The sequence below is a fragment of the Rhamphochromis sp. 'chilingali' genome (genome assembly GCF_963969265.1).
Source record: "Rhamphochromis sp. 'chilingali' genome assembly, chromosome: 15".
Classification (NCBI taxonomy): Eukaryota; Metazoa; Chordata; class Actinopteri; order Cichliformes; family Cichlidae; genus Rhamphochromis; species Rhamphochromis sp. 'chilingali'.
In genome coordinates this window covers 27,985,127-28,000,570 of record NC_137942.1, presented here as the reverse complement: position 1 = coordinate 28,000,570, position 15,444 = coordinate 27,985,127, and the positions used below count along the sequence as shown (strand labels likewise).

Below are 15,444 nucleotides of genomic sequence, written 5' to 3'. Positions count from 1 at the left end.
CACGTAAAGCTGCTGGACCAGACAACATCCCAGGCAGAGTGCTCAGAGAATGTGCTGATCAGCTGGCAAATGTTCTCACCGACATCTTCAACATCTCTCTGAGCAGTGCCGTTGTCCCCACGTGCTTCAAGGCCACCACCATCGTCCCCGTGCCCAAGAAGTCTTCTGTGTCCTGTCTCAATGACTACCGCCCTATCGCACTTACACCCACCATCATGAAGTGCTTCGAACGGCTCGTCATGAGACACATCAAGACCCTGCTGCCCCCCTCACTGGACCCAATGCAATTTGCATACCGCCATAACCGCTCAACGGACGACGCCATCTCCACTGCACTCCATCTTGCCCTGACACACTTGGACAAGAAGGACTCACACGTCCGAATGCTGTACATAGATTTCAGCTCAGCATTTAACACGATCATCCCCCAACAACTGATCGGAAAGCTGAGCCTGTTAGGCCTGAACACCTCCCTCTGCAACTGGATCCTGGACTTTCTGACCGGAAGGCCTCAGTCAGTACGGATCGGGAACTGCACCTCCAGCACCACCACACTGAGCACTGGGGCCCCACAAGGCTGTGTGCTCAGTCCTCTGCTGTTCACACTGCTGACTCATGACTGTGTAGCAACACACAGTTCAAATCACATCATTAAATTTGCTGATGACACGACCGTGGTGGGTCTCATTAGCAAGAACGACGAGTCAGCGTACAGAGAGGAAGTGCAGAGACTAACGGACTGGTGTAAGGACAACAACCTGTCTCTGAATGTTGACAAGACAAAAGAGATGGTTGTTGACTTTAGGAGGACACGAGGCGACCACTCACCGCTGAGCATCAACGGCTCCTCTGTGGAGATCGTTGACAGCACCAAATTCCTGGGTGTACACCTGGAGAAGGACCTCGGCTGGTCCCTCAACACCAGCTCCCTGCACAAGAAAGCCCAACAGCGTCTCTTCTTTCTGAGAAGACTGAGAAAGGCCCGGCTTCCACCACCGATCCTGACCACCTTCTATAGAGGAACTATTGAGAGCATCCTGAGCGGCTGCATCACTGTCTGGTTTGGGAGCTGTGCCATATCAGACCGCAAGACCCTACAGCGGATAGTGGGAACAGCAGAGAAGATCATTGGGGTCTCTCTACCCTCTATTGAGGACATCTACACCACACGCTGCATTCGCAAAGCCACCAGCATTGTGGCTGATCGGACACACCCCTCTCACACACTCTTTACACTCCTGCCATCTGGAAAAAGGTACCGAAGCATTCGGGCACGCACATCCAGACTGTGCAACAGCTTTTTTCCACAAGCCATCCGTCTCCTCAGCAAAAAGGGACTGACTGATAAACACGCACACACACACATACACTAACATTATCACTCAGCTTAACTCAAATACCTCAAAACATTGAGACTGGACTGACTAACCAACACAAAGCGCAAACACACTGACCTACACCACCAAACCATCGCACACACCAACCTGTAAATGCTCTTTTGCACAATATTATTACTAGATATATTATATATTATTATTTTTTTTGCACTAACTTGTCTTGTAGCACCTTGGTTCCTGGAGGAACGTTGTTTCGCCTCACTGTGTATTTTTAAACTGTATATGGTTGAAGTGACAATAAAGTTGAACTTGGACTTGGACTTGGACTCACTGAGCAATTTGTTAATATGTGTTTCGAGCCAAATAAATGACAGGGAGAGAGAGTGACGTCAGAACACGTCATACTATAACCTCCCGGGAGCGGACGGAGGGGGTCAGTCGTTGGGATGCGCATGCGCAGACAGAGTGTGCGAGCGGCGGGCCTTGACCTTTCGGGAAAAAAAACTCACGGACGGTGACAGCGAGGCGGATAACAGTCTTCAGTACCTGCTGGACTTTGAAGCTGTGGATTCTGGGACTGTTAGAAAAGGTAAAACATTTCCATTAAAACCTTATTACTGTTTTGTTTTTGTTACTCGTCATTGTAGCTTGCTGTTAATGTTGTGCTAACAGTAGCGATTAGCTAGATACGTTAGCCGTTGAGGTCAGCGCAATTTAGTATCCGGTATACAGAAACAGTTTTCCTAACAAAACCACTGTTATAATTAAGTGAAGCTGCTCCCAGCTAATTTGAACCTTTGGCTTCTAAAATATGTGGTTCAATTGCGTGCTGCGTACATAACCTAATGTCAGCTAGACCGAAATTAAAATGTAATATATTGTTAAAGTCACTAAAATGGCGCCTGAAGCCTGTTGTGACGTGAGCTCTGTGTCTGCTCTAGAAACTCTGAAAGTCTGTAGATCTGAGCCGTACATTAAATACTCACATGAACCTGTACTTTGAATTCTGTATGAGCTGTATAAAATACAGCTATGCATAAGTGTTTTGAATGAATAATTAGATTAGATAACTCTTTATTGTCTAATAGAATTATATAGAAATGAATAGAAAGTGGTTCTTTAGACTGATGCCATAGAAGAACCTTTTTTGGTGCCACAAAGAACCTTTCAAACAATGGTTTCAAACATGAGAAGGTGTGTCTTTGACTGTTCCTGCATAACTTAGTTTCGGACTAGTTGACAAGTTATGCTCCGGTCATTTGATGTTTCCAAGATAGATGTTCTTTTGTAATATAGTTAAATTTTTTTGTATATTTCATTTATCCACCATCATACATCATACATACAAGCTAAGAAGAGGTCGTTATACTAACAAGAGGTATCAACGCTGGGCCAAAGTTCAGCACATGGTTAAAGTTTGTAATCCAGCCAGGGTGTAAATATCACTCAGCAGCCAGAGCTGAAGCAGGTAGCATCAACACATAAATCTACTCTACCCGGCTTAAATCACAAGAGCACCTCTGACCAAAAAGCTGTAGATTTTTCTTGTTTGCACAAATTAATCCAGATTCACATTAACTGTGTTCACAGCTCCAACAAAATGAGGAAGAGGAGGGGCAGAAACACAATTAGATTGAATTACAATTGGATGGAAGGCGAGGACAAGGAGAAGGAAGCTTAGGATGAGGAGGAAGAGAAGCAGCAGGAGCATCTTTAGGGATCCCTATGATGTCATTGAGGTTTGTTTCATTAATATGGTCCTCTCACAAAGACCGATGACATGTTTTAGTTCACGTACTTCCTGTATTAAATAGTGATATGCAAAATGTTGTGAAAAACCATGGAGCAGGTACGTATAGTGCATTTGCAGGTAAATGAAAATCAAATCTCTAAGACAGACTGAAATCTGTATATTTATCACCCTTATGATAAAACCCATGTCAGCCATTGGTTTATGGACTTTGTATTTTGAAGCCTCAACATTTGCTTTATTGCTGTTGCTATGTTGGGACCATATTAGGATGAGGGATCAGAATCTGGAGTCATGCACACTATTATTTCATTTAGTGTGTATCCATAAGATTCGTACAGCAGATCCAAGTTGTGCCTTGAAAACAGGAAAGTCGTCTGCATAGAGGAGAACTGTAATAGCAGGCTTGTACAAAGTGAGGCTTTGTGCACTCGTTTTACTTCTGTCACCCTGTTTTGATGCAGATTTCACTTGAAATCAGGCAAGAACTGGACTTATTTTTTTACAATGTGTTCTTGTGAATTGATTGTGTATCGCATATGTTTGATTGATTTGACTTTCTGCAAGACAACAGTCGTCCACTGGCCAAAACAATTTTCCAAATACCTCCACGTGATCAAGCCTGGATTTAGAAAAGAATAGCAAAAAAAATCTGCACCTCCTGCTTCAGATGCAATTTGTGTTTGTGTGTTCAGAGGCAGCGGCGAGAGGGGAGACCTCGGGTCATCCAGCTGGAGAGCCTGACCAGGAGGAGTCGAACATTAACTCAGCTCTTCCAGGGCACCCTGCAGACTCTGCTGCTGGCATCGGCGAGGGATGACGTGAACGCCAAACTGGAGTCCATCACAGGTCAACTGCAGGTATGCGAGTCAGACCTTCTGAGGAGGGTTTCACTTTTCTCTCTTCTTTATAATTGACTCTTTTCTCTCTCTTTCAGCTCCTTGTCTCAGAGTGGGAGGGATTTGAAGCACAAAGGGAGGAACTTGTCGTTTGGTTGGCTGATATGGATGTCCGCCTGAGTGAGGTTGACCAGCTGACAGGAAACACCAGTGAAAAACTGAAACAACTGCAGGTGTGGGCTTGTTTTGATATGACATATATTTGATATGAAACATACGTCAGAGACATTATCCTAAACTGGACTAACAAAGGGCCATGAGTACAACATGAAAAGTACATTACAGAGCGTAAGGCTGAAGTTCATTGATCATTTTAATCATAAACTTGTTGTTGAAATGTTTTTACTGAACATGCAAACATCTGCTGATGAAAATGTGTTGATTTATTGGTCTGTTATGAAGCTATTTCTAACGTGTTTTATCACTTTCTGATGTTTTATTAATTAAACAATACATGTATTATTTGTTGTGTTATCTGTAGATATAGTGTGTGTGTGTGTATGTATGTATGTGTGTGTATATATATATATATATATATATATATATATATATATATATATATATATATATATATATAATTTATTTATTTATAGTATAGCCAATATATTTAATTATTACTGTTTAAAACACTAATATGTGACATGTATTAGTAGTGATGTTGTGCTGAGGGTTAAAATGCCTTTTTGTCTTTTGGTAACTACAAAATGACAATAAACCATTAATATATGTCTATGCTGTGCTCGTATTTATTTTACCCTGCTCAAATTCAATTTATGATGCATTTTATTTTGAAAGATTTAAAATGGTTTTTTAAAGAACCACTCAAAAAAGGTTCTTTAAAATGGTTCTTTTAAAGAACCATTTGAAGAACCATTTTTAAAAAGGTTCTTTGAAAAACCATTAAAGGTGCCCCAAAGAACCATTTCTTGATGGTTCTTTGGGGCACCTTTAATGGTTCTTCAATGAACCACTGAAAGAAATGGTTCTTCAAAGAACCATTGTTTGAAAGGTTCTTTGTGGCACCAAAAAAGGTTCTTCTATGGCATCAGTCTAAAGAACCACTTTTGGTTCCAGTTGGCACCTTTATTTTTCTGAGTGCAGACAAGGTCTCATTTACATGGTCAGTACAAGTAATTAAGTCCACATTCTAAAGTGTAATTAGTTCCTGCAGTAGCAGTATTATTGTACGATGCTCTAATACTCTATATCTCTACTACATTCAGTAGAGATTCATTCTACATTCAAATCAAAGAATATGCACAATAACTGAATATAATTAAAAAATGGCAACGCACGTTTACACCAGACTGCCACTATCTCAGGGAGTTACTGCTGTGATTTTCTTTGGTGCTTGTTACACATACCAAGGCCTCTGTCAGCACAGGTTAGGGCAGACTAGCTGGTGTAAGTAATGTGCTCTGACCCAGTTCAACATCCCGAGTAATTTACCCTGAGTTAGGGCAGATTTAAAGGTCTCTGTGGATAATCCAACTCAAGAGAAATTAAATTATCCACAAAATAATATGTCCTGCTGTGTGGGTATTAGTGAGTTACTTAGCACTAAATAACACGTACAATTTTCTGCTAAGTCCTATCCTGAGCCAGCCCTATTTCTTTATGAGACAGACTTTCTTGTCATTTTTAAGTGGTCTTTCTGAAAAATTTCGAAAATTTTATTTGGACATTGGCTGCTTTTCCCACTCATCTTCAGTCCAGTCCAGTTTCTTAAGCCATCATTCAAGCATAAAAAAGCTCCTAACTCAGTGGATGAATCAGTGTTGTGTCTGCACAGAACAGACTTAGGCCCATTATTACAAGCAGCAGTGGCAGTCCTAGCCTGTTTGGCACCCTGGGCGAACACTCCCTCCCTCTAATTTTGCACTCCAGTTGAACACCCATCCCCCAACCCGAGGATCACCACAACATAACCTAATACACCTACACCTTAATTCACAGATTCACTTTGTCTAAGGTGTATTTCTGGGATTTTGCACAACCCAGGATTCAAATCATGAATACATAATGGGCTTGGATTTACAACATTAGGATTGAAATGTGCTCTTTTTGGAAGCAGCCGGGCACCCTCCCCTTTCGACAGGTCGTGTGTGAAACTTTAAATCATCAAACTGTAAATTTTAAATTTTAAATTGTTATTGATCCGTTTACCCCTAGTCCTAAAGTGTATATTTATTTTCTTACTCTTCTTATATTTATTGTTTGTTTACTTGCACTGCTGTAACTGGAGCCTCGTAGTCTCGTCTCTCTGTATACTGTACTGTATGTAGCGGAGATGACAATAAAGTTTATTTTGACTTCAGCACAGCAGCGAGCAGGCGCACTGAGGGCTCTCGCGCTCACTTTTCGCGCATAGAATTTAGAAAAAACAACGGTGCAAATTATAAGTCTGTATCATAATGTCTGGTGTTTTCGTGTTTGTTGGTTTGTTTTTATTTTGTTTTATTTTGCGAGTTGGTTATTAGATGCAGCTCCAGCCAGCCAGAGAATCCCCCGCCGCCCCGCCCTCTCCTCCCTGTGCCGCAAGCAGCAGGCGCACCTCGCAAACGGAGGGCGCCCTTACTCCCAGCAAATGGGCGATAGAAAACCAATCGGTGCCTATGCCATTCCCAGTATGCGCTGGCTGATGTTGGGGCAGCATGAATAAGAGCAATTTTTTTTTTTTTTGCCGCCCCGGACAACCGCCTGTGTCACCCGTATCAAAAACCGCAAGCAGCCTTTCACAGAAACACATAATTTGTTCTGATTTCTTATTTTGAATTTATAAAAATGCAAACAGTACCACAGTTTAAAATAAAGAAATAGTACTTTTGCACCAACAAGGTGATTCACAAAGAGTTACCATATTAGCTGAAAACAGCATGGAGTGCAGCATGTCCTTAAAATATTGAAAAAGTGAGGAAACTGTACAAATGGAAGACAAAAGAAGAACCCAACAAACATGCCCTATGCACACACAGCCCTACAATCCAATCCCCATTTATGAATGAAATGAAACAGCATTTATAAAAAATAAATGCTGTTTCATCCAAATGTGAGAAAACAAACACTTTCATAAAAGAAGACATACAAACTTGTACATTTGTACATTTTCTTCTCTCTTTTATTATATTCCTACCAAATAAATCAACTTTATCACTTAGTTGTGAATATAAATACTTTCTGAATCCATTAAATTACTTACGCGTATTGTTTTGTCTGCTGTGGTTGCTAACAGCTCACAATTAGAAAAAAAAATCACTGTGTATTGTGGCTGCGAGACAAACTGTACACAGCAGTACCACATTATAACAGCCCACAGTCTTTCTTCTGGCAATGAACTGCTGCACAGAAAACCTCATCATCTGCGATTGTTTGGTGCTCCAGTTGTGGAGTATTCTTGTCTTTGCACTGAGTGCAGGCTGTGGTTTTTGTCTGTGCATGTAATCTGCTCAGGTTATTTGTGTGCTTTGTATTGTGGATGCTGGTTGGTTTCTGTATGTGCTGTTTATTTTCTTTCTTTCTTTTTTCTTTCTTTCTTTCTTTCTCGTGGTGTGCTGGGGATTTAAGCTGTTCGGGTTTTTTTCTGCACTCAGGGTCAGGTGTTACACATTTCAGGCTCAATGCCTCCTATCTCACTTGAGGCTCAACAGCTAACCTCACACGCACACACATGCACAAGCATTCATGCATGTGCAAACATACATGAATACAGTACAAAAATAATAGCACACACCCCCTCTTAAAAAATTACTCTCCGTCGTGCTCATGTGTCTTTTTCTCACCTATTACTTCAGGGTTTTTTTGTTTTGTTTTTGAAGAACAGCATCTGTTGCCTGCCATCACTGCTCTGTCTCAACTCCAACTTTTACCTCGCTTCGTTTTTATTGCTTTCTGTGTTGTTTGTCTCTCTTCCTCTGATGCTCTCTTTCTCTCTCTCTAATGACCTGTCTGCCTCTTCCTATCACATCTCTGTGTGGTCCGAGCTGATGGTTTCCTCAGTTTTTTTGTACTCTTCACACACATACAAACACACACTTGCATCCGCTTGTCAAGAACAGAGGGCGGAGGGGGTTACCTCTATGCAGCTTACCAATCTGCACACTATCGACAGTGGTGCAACACACAAACACACACACACGCGCACAACAGATGATTCATCATGAGAACTACCAAACACCAGAAGTAGGAGATTCTTATGCACTTTCGCAGCATCTAAAGACAGAGCAAATCTAATACACAATCTCAACTTTGATAACTTCCATCTTTCTAACGCATCATTTTCCCCCACTCTGCTTTTTCAGAGCACGGGAGATGCAAACCCACTTGCATGATTATCTCTTGAATTTCTTAACTACCCACCCCCTTCCATATCTGCCAAGCTTTACTTCCATACTTAGAAATGAATAAATAATTAGAACTCTTACCGTGAGGGTAGGGATGGCTGTGACGAGCGAGTAGATGAGCACCGGAGGGATCTTGCTGGTATCATCCGGACCAGGGTAGGGCTTAGAGAAGGTCTTGTCGTAACAGAAGAAGCCCTGGATGTGCACGGGGAAGGTGTCCGTGTACTCAAAGTAGTAAGCCAGCAGCACCGTCCCAGCCATGATCACCAGCTGGAAATAGAACATTATCCCTCCGTTAGGAAGCGAGAGGACGAGAGGTGAAGCAGAGGAGGTAGAGGTGGAGGAGCCGGAGTGGGAGCGGGAGAGAAAGAGGGGAGAGACGAGTCCCTGTACCCCTCAGCAGCGGGGAGATGCATAGGAAATGCCGGATCCAGAGAGAGGCAGAGTGAGAGGTTCAGTGTTTGGAACCAGGAGACATGGCGAGAGAGAGAGAGAAAGATGAGAAGACAAGAAATAAAAGAGCCAAATCTGCAGGAGACTTCTCTCATCAAGAGATGGAAACAAAGATTCAAAGAAGGGGGAAAAAAACAAAACAGGATAAAAGAGGATTCCCAACACCGCAAGCAGAAAAAAGACAAAGAATTGCATAGAGAGTGAGCAAGAGAAGGAGAGAGTGAGAAAGCAATGGAGAGAGAAAGAGTGATAGAGAGAGAGAGGGAGAGAGGAAGTGAAATGTGAGGGAGAGGAAGGGGGAGGCAGCCTTCATGCTGCTGGCACTCATGAAATCTACTACAGTTGAGCTGTGGGTGTATTTGTAGATGCTGCGTGCACATGTGTGTGTCAGTGTGGAATACGTGAGTGTGTGTGGCCTCATCACGTGCACAGAGACTGAAGTTTCTGCAGACACTCTGACTATCAGCTGCTATCCCCGCTAAAAAGTTTAGTTGATATCATGCAAAATTTAATCAATTTCATTTCATTTTCTGATGTAACTTGATGGCTTTTTAAGTTTTCAAAAAACTCTTTTTCCCTCTGCGTGTCCATTTTAGAATTCATTTGTGCACTGCTTTCTACTTTGTTTTCTCTGATCACTTTGATTTCAAAGTGATCAGAGAATGCTTCCATGTGCCATTTCAAGCTGACACATGCAAGCAGTGCGCCAACTTGAAATGAAATTCCAACCTAGTGAGCAGCGTCACGAACCCTGATTGGTACTCACAGCTTGTTTTTGCAGTTTTCAGAAGGAAACAAGGAGGAGATTTCTCTAACACAAGTCCCAAATGAGAGTGCACTCCTCAGATCTGCAGATTCACAAATGCAGCAGATCAAAGGCAGCAAAATTGATTACGATTTGTAGTAATTAAAGCCTCACCAATTTACCAATATTGTGGACCAGTATTGTTGACTGATATTAGCTGCTGGCCAATCCATCTGTATCAGCATTTATAACAGCTAATAACTGACAATGTACAAAATAAAGATCGTAGAAACACCCTTGACACGTGTTATGGATTTTGATGTTACGTTATTTGACCACCAGAGGGCAATCTGCATTTTCCTTGTTGGCATCATCAAAAACACAACAACAAGCTGGCTTAAATGTGAAGTCAATAAATAACGGCAAGTTATTGTTAATGTCTGGCTCTCTTCCACAGTGTCTTTGTCCTGTCTTCCTCCACTCAACTCCGTTGCGGCAGGTGGCTTCGCCCTCTCTTAGCCTGGTTCTGCCAAAGCTTTCTTCTTGTTAAAAGGGAGTTTTTCCTTCCCACTGTTGCCAAAGTGCTTGCTCATCAGGGGTTATCTAACTGTTGGAGTTTTCTCTGTTTGCTGTTTATTGCTGTCGGGTCCTTACCTTACAATGTAAAGTGCCTTGAGGCAACTGTTGTTATGATTTGGTGCTATAGAAATAAAACTGAATTGAACCAAATTGTTTATTTCACCTTTGCTGAAGAAAATTCCTATTACCTGGAAAATCATCAACTGAGATTCTAACACGGATCACAGACAATGGGAAATGGTGGGAAAGCTTATTAACTCCATTTGATGGCAGCTGGGACTGTATGTTTTCAACTTGGCTAAGACAGGAGGACCATGGGCTGTATTCACCCTTGTTGTGTTGGCTATTAAACCTTGATTATACTCTAATTTAGTCAGACATGGACAGCTAGAAATACTGCAGATGAGTAGGTGTTCCATCTATAGGCACATGTGTAGTTGGTGTATTTTTGTGTGGTCACAAAAAGCTTGGCAAGTCTGATGACAACATTTCATTCGAACCCATGATGTCTGTACTGAGAGGTGTGCAGTCTGCTTTACTGAAACGAAAGCTATGCACACTTGATGTTTCGGTCTTCTGTCACATCATCAATAAGCACAGGTTACTCAGTGCCACTGGAAGTCATGCTTGCCCATACATCACAATGTTTCACACAGGTTTTACAGATGATGTTGTGAGCGTTGAATCATGACCCATTCCAAACCTTCTCCATATATTTTTTTCCCTATAATTCTGTTGCATTCATAGTCATTGATCCAATGAATGCTGTTTCAGAACTTTTCTTGCTTTTTACATTTTCTTTCTTTCTTTCTTTCTTTCTTTCTTTCTTTCTTTCTTTCTTTCTTTCTTTCTTTCTTTCTTTCTTTGATGGACTTGTAATGATACATCTACCTCCTGAAAATGGTTCTTGTGAAGGGCATCAAAAGCATCAGGCAATCATCTACCACTGGTCTCTTCCACAGATATCCAGGCCTTTTTATGCCTGTAGAGCTGACCAGCTCACTATATTTTCAGAATGAACTAGAACCGAATGAACTCTCATGTTTCCACTTTCTCTGTGATGGATTTGTTTTATTTTTGAAGTATGGGCAGAATTGCCCATTTCACACACATTGAGAGTTCCACTGAAACTGTTTCCGAAATCCAAATGCTACACTTGGAAATCAACTGCAGACCTTTTACCTCCAAGTACGGGAAACAGCTTTTGCTAGAATTGTCCGATTACATTTGAGCCTCTGAAAAAAGACCGTCCCTTAAAATGGATGTAATTCCTAGAAGAAAAGTCAACACTTAAGGCCTATATCTATCTTAGAACTGTAACCTGGGTAAGTATATAAAATAAGTTGTATTAGTGCCTGAAAATATATGAATGTTATGGTAAGATGAAGCACAGATCCTTATTCACCATTCATCATTGGCAAATTTTACCTCACATACATGTACACATGTTTACACATGTCAATGTATATCAACATCTACACATATACGTCTGGCATGCACTTTACATATGTCCTGAATTTATATATAGAAGGGTGCATGTATTTATATTATATGCAAATATACATAGGGGCACAAATATAAAGGATTTTTATTTGTATAAACACCCTTCATTTGTGCCTCCCTCGTTTTGTTTTTTGACTAGCTGCAGTTGTCATAACTGAAACACCAGAATTATAAAATACAAAAAAGTGTTTGTACAGATTTGTGTTGAACTTACGCTTCACTTTGTGGTTTATAAATTATTGTAGTAGCGGTTTATGTTTGTATTTTATGTGTTTGTGTATCTTGCACACACGCTTGATGGGAGCTGTTTGTTGGGTTTGCTTTGGGTGAGAGGAGGTGTTCTAAATGTGTGACTCATAAAGCCTTCCCTTGTTTTCCTGTTTGATGGTGTAGCGCTCCTCCCCTGCATTTTCCCAACGTATTGTGACTGACTGTGACTCACACTTCTAGGAAGAAACACTTTTAAGTCACAACGCCACGTTAAAATCATGATCATACTTATGCATAGTTGAGCACAGAGCACAGCATACCATGTCTCCTTTATTTCCACTTCTATGCGCTGGAAAAATATTAGAGAATGTGCGTCTGCTGAAGATTTTGCCTCAAGCTCCCATATGTCGGAGTTCATAGTTGTTGACCGGCAAATCTGCATCTCCAGCCAATAGATGAAGAGCTTATTTTTAGAGTCATCTTTAAATATGAGCTCTTTCTAAATCAAACCAGGAACCAAAAAAACACTACAAATGAGTATTACAGCCACATGAATCGAGAACAGAGAATATTTTATTTACTTTACAGAATAAATAGAACATTATTATATTAATATTCATTAAAATGGAACATCAATAATTTAGTAGCGCATTGGGCTCACAGTTAATAACACCTAACAGATTATTGTTCGTAAAATGATCAATATAACCTTGACCATGACTTTCAGCTTTATTGTCCATAAACCTATACTTTATTCTTAGCATTCCAACTTCAACATTTTAACTCAGGGTTCTCAAGTTTTCAAACTTAATTTATAGCACTAGATGTTAATAGATTGTAGATTGCAGTCAACTAAATTCTGTTTTTTACACATTCTAATTCAAGTGCATTATGTTATCTATGGCAGCTGTTATAGGACAAATATTTTTTACTCAGCAATAGAGATCAGAAACATTGAATTAAATTAAGAATGTACCACATAATGTAACTCCTGTTGTTTCTGTTGTTAGCCACTGTTAGCTGCTGCCAGCTAGCATTAGCTGCTATTAGCCGATGTCAGTCAAGTTTTCTTTTAAGTGGATCTAACATTGCTGGACTCAGGCACGTAGCGAATAAACTCTCATCAATTTAAAAATATAATCAAACTGTTTATCAGATTGAAAGTGTAATTTTTAGGACACTCGAGCCAAACATTAGCTGGCATAATGTTAGCTTATAACCAGCTATTGTTGTGGTTTAGTTTGTGGTTTTGTTGTCAGGTGCCTAGAAGAGAGGACCATCAAATTTGCTGAGAATAGGTAATTGCAACAATTTCAGGAATAAATAAGCATGTTTATGCAGTTTTTTTGTGTTTAAGAGCATTGATTCCAGTTTAGGAGATTATGTTTAGCGTGAGGAGGAAGAGGATGATTTTTAATCCAGATGGCTGTTAAGTTGTGTCTTTCCTTCATATTTTAACTTCTTTGGTGAGAAGGGGATCCCTTCTCATATGTATGATCACAAGTATGAGCAATCTTGAGTCTGAAGGTGCAGATATGAATAAAAATTTGTCTCCACAGCACACGTACGCTGCTGCATTCTCTTATGTATGTGGCCGGTCTATAGCCATAAATGTAAAATGTGATTAGATGGAATGGTGCTTTCCATCTTGGCCACTGTATTCAAGATGGTGGGGCCACATGGCAGCTTCAAAAAAACAGTGTCCGCTCCTAAGTATTTGTATGCAAGATGCAATTGCACACTAATCATGTATTTTTATGAGTTCAATATTCTTTTTTAAAGTTAAAAAAACAAAAATAAAAAAACCCCACTGACTGTTCCTTTAATTTAACTTGTGGTTTTTTTATTCTCAGAATGCAAAATAACTAATAAGTGAATAGATGTGTGGCGATACCACTCCTTCAGAAAAGACAACATGGAATCAAGTACACCATAAAACTTGTTTTTGAAGCTATTAAAGGGGGGGAAATAGTCTTGAGTCACTTTCATCGTACTTAACATAAGAACGTTTTTTATATTTGCCAGTGCAGATTAAGCCGCTACTCTCATGATGGTTTGCTGTTAACTGCAATGTGACTTGTGGCAGTTTATTCACACCCTGGCAACTCTCTGTCCTACCCTCCTCTTGGCACTCCTTCACATTCTTCTCTCCACTCTGCTGTGTACCTGTCTTTCCTTTTTTCTTTATTGACCTCGTCCAAAAGAGAGCAGCTATTAACAGAAAAAAGGGACAGGCAGAGTTAGAAACCTGCCCTGCTCTGACCTATTTTTGTCTGGAGATGGAAGGGCAGATCAGCAGCACAAAAGATCCGTGGCTTGTCAAGATGAAAGGTCACATTAAGACAGTTCAAGTCTGGAGCTGTCAAAAAGCAATGTGTGGCTGCCTGTTACAGTCGCAAAAAGAGGGTGAAGACTGACGAGTGTCTTCTTCTATTCCCAAGCTTCTAAAGATGTCATCATCTCCCTCTGAGCCTCAGCATTTTCGAAATATGCTTTTTGGCTGTCATATTATGAAGGCGTTAGGAGACTACATCTCATTAAGACATAAAACTCACTTCATTATTTTAGGTATCAGGATATTTTGAACGAGCTTCATTTCCTGATTTAAAAAAAACATGCAGGAAATAAGTTTTGAATCATTGATTTCTGTGAGTATGAAAAGTGCTTGTCAGTGATAAGAAGAGGGCTTATCTGCCCTGCATGTCTGATCTGTTAAGAATAAAAAGGCAATGAACAATAATTTAATTCATATATCTAAAACCTCGGGTACCCTTACTTTTGTATCATCACATTAAAACAAGAATAATTCCACATTTACTCCGCTACAATTGCAGCAACATACACTTTAAATACAGTTGTGTGTGTTAAATTTACATAAAAATATTTCTGAAGCAAGTTTACATAATGTATGTCTTTATTCACTGCTCCAAATTAGAGCTGCCTATTTTTCATCTTTAAGTACGGAAATAACTCAAGCTCAACAGAGTTCTTTGTCATGAGGTAGATGTCTTTTTCAGATGATATCTTCCAGTAAAAACTGAGTTTCTGATGTTCAGCTGGCTTCTGGTATAAAGGAGAATATCACTGATGTCAGGTTGCAAAGCTGAAAGTTCACAATTCTAGCAACAGAAAATGTTCTTCTTAAGGTTGAAAGAATGTCACCAAATATAACAGGAGCTGATGAAGGAGTCGCTGTCTAAACCAAAACCAAATGCAAAATGCCTGCAAAACCAAAAGTGTCAGTGTAATGGTGCCACTGGTGGAAAAGTTTTGGGAAGAACAAAGTCACTACTTTGGGAAAGACTAATATCAAATGCAAAATTTAATGCAAATCTAAATTGTAGATACTGAGATACTTTAGTGGCATAAAAAGTCAAAACTTCACAACTGTCAGATTAATTCAATGACCAACATGAATGTCTTAATTCACATCAGTCACTAGTGGTCCAAAGTTTGCTTTAAAAGCATCCATCAATCCTTCCATCCATTCATTTTTTTTCCATTCAGGGGTGGGTCACAGGGGTTTAGCCTAAACTGGGACACCCAGACCTCCCTCTCCCCGGCCACCCTCACCAGCTTAACCAGAGGAACACCAGCACATCCTGTGTCTACCCTAGGGCCTCCTCCT

General features: G+C 40.4%; 2 protein-coding genes across 5 annotated transcripts in view; one reads left to right on the top strand and one right to left on the bottom strand.

The window, feature by feature from the left end:
* plppr2a (phospholipid phosphatase related 2a) overlaps positions 1–15,444 on the bottom strand; it is an 87,097-nt gene that overhangs the window by 41,984 nt on the left and 29,669 nt on the right. For all 4 annotated transcript variants that reach the window (XM_080906279.1, XM_080906280.1, XM_080906277.1 and 1 more), the window contains one exon: positions 8,408–8,596. In XM_080906279.1, the coding sequence (XP_080762405.1) occupies positions 8,408–8,596 (189 nt within the window). The remainder of the gene's footprint in view (positions 1–8,407; positions 8,597–15,444) is intronic.
* On the top strand, positions 1,790–4,484 carry LOC308412143 (uncharacterized protein). The gene is made up of 4 exons (XM_080906281.1): positions 1,790–1,926; positions 2,928–3,076; positions 3,783–3,947; positions 4,025–4,484. The coding sequence occupies exons 2-4, from the start codon at positions 3,020–3,022 to the stop codon at positions 4,190–4,192; spliced, it is 390 nt and encodes a 129-aa protein (XP_080762407.1). The 5' UTR covers positions 1,790–1,926; positions 2,928–3,019; the 3' UTR covers positions 4,193–4,484.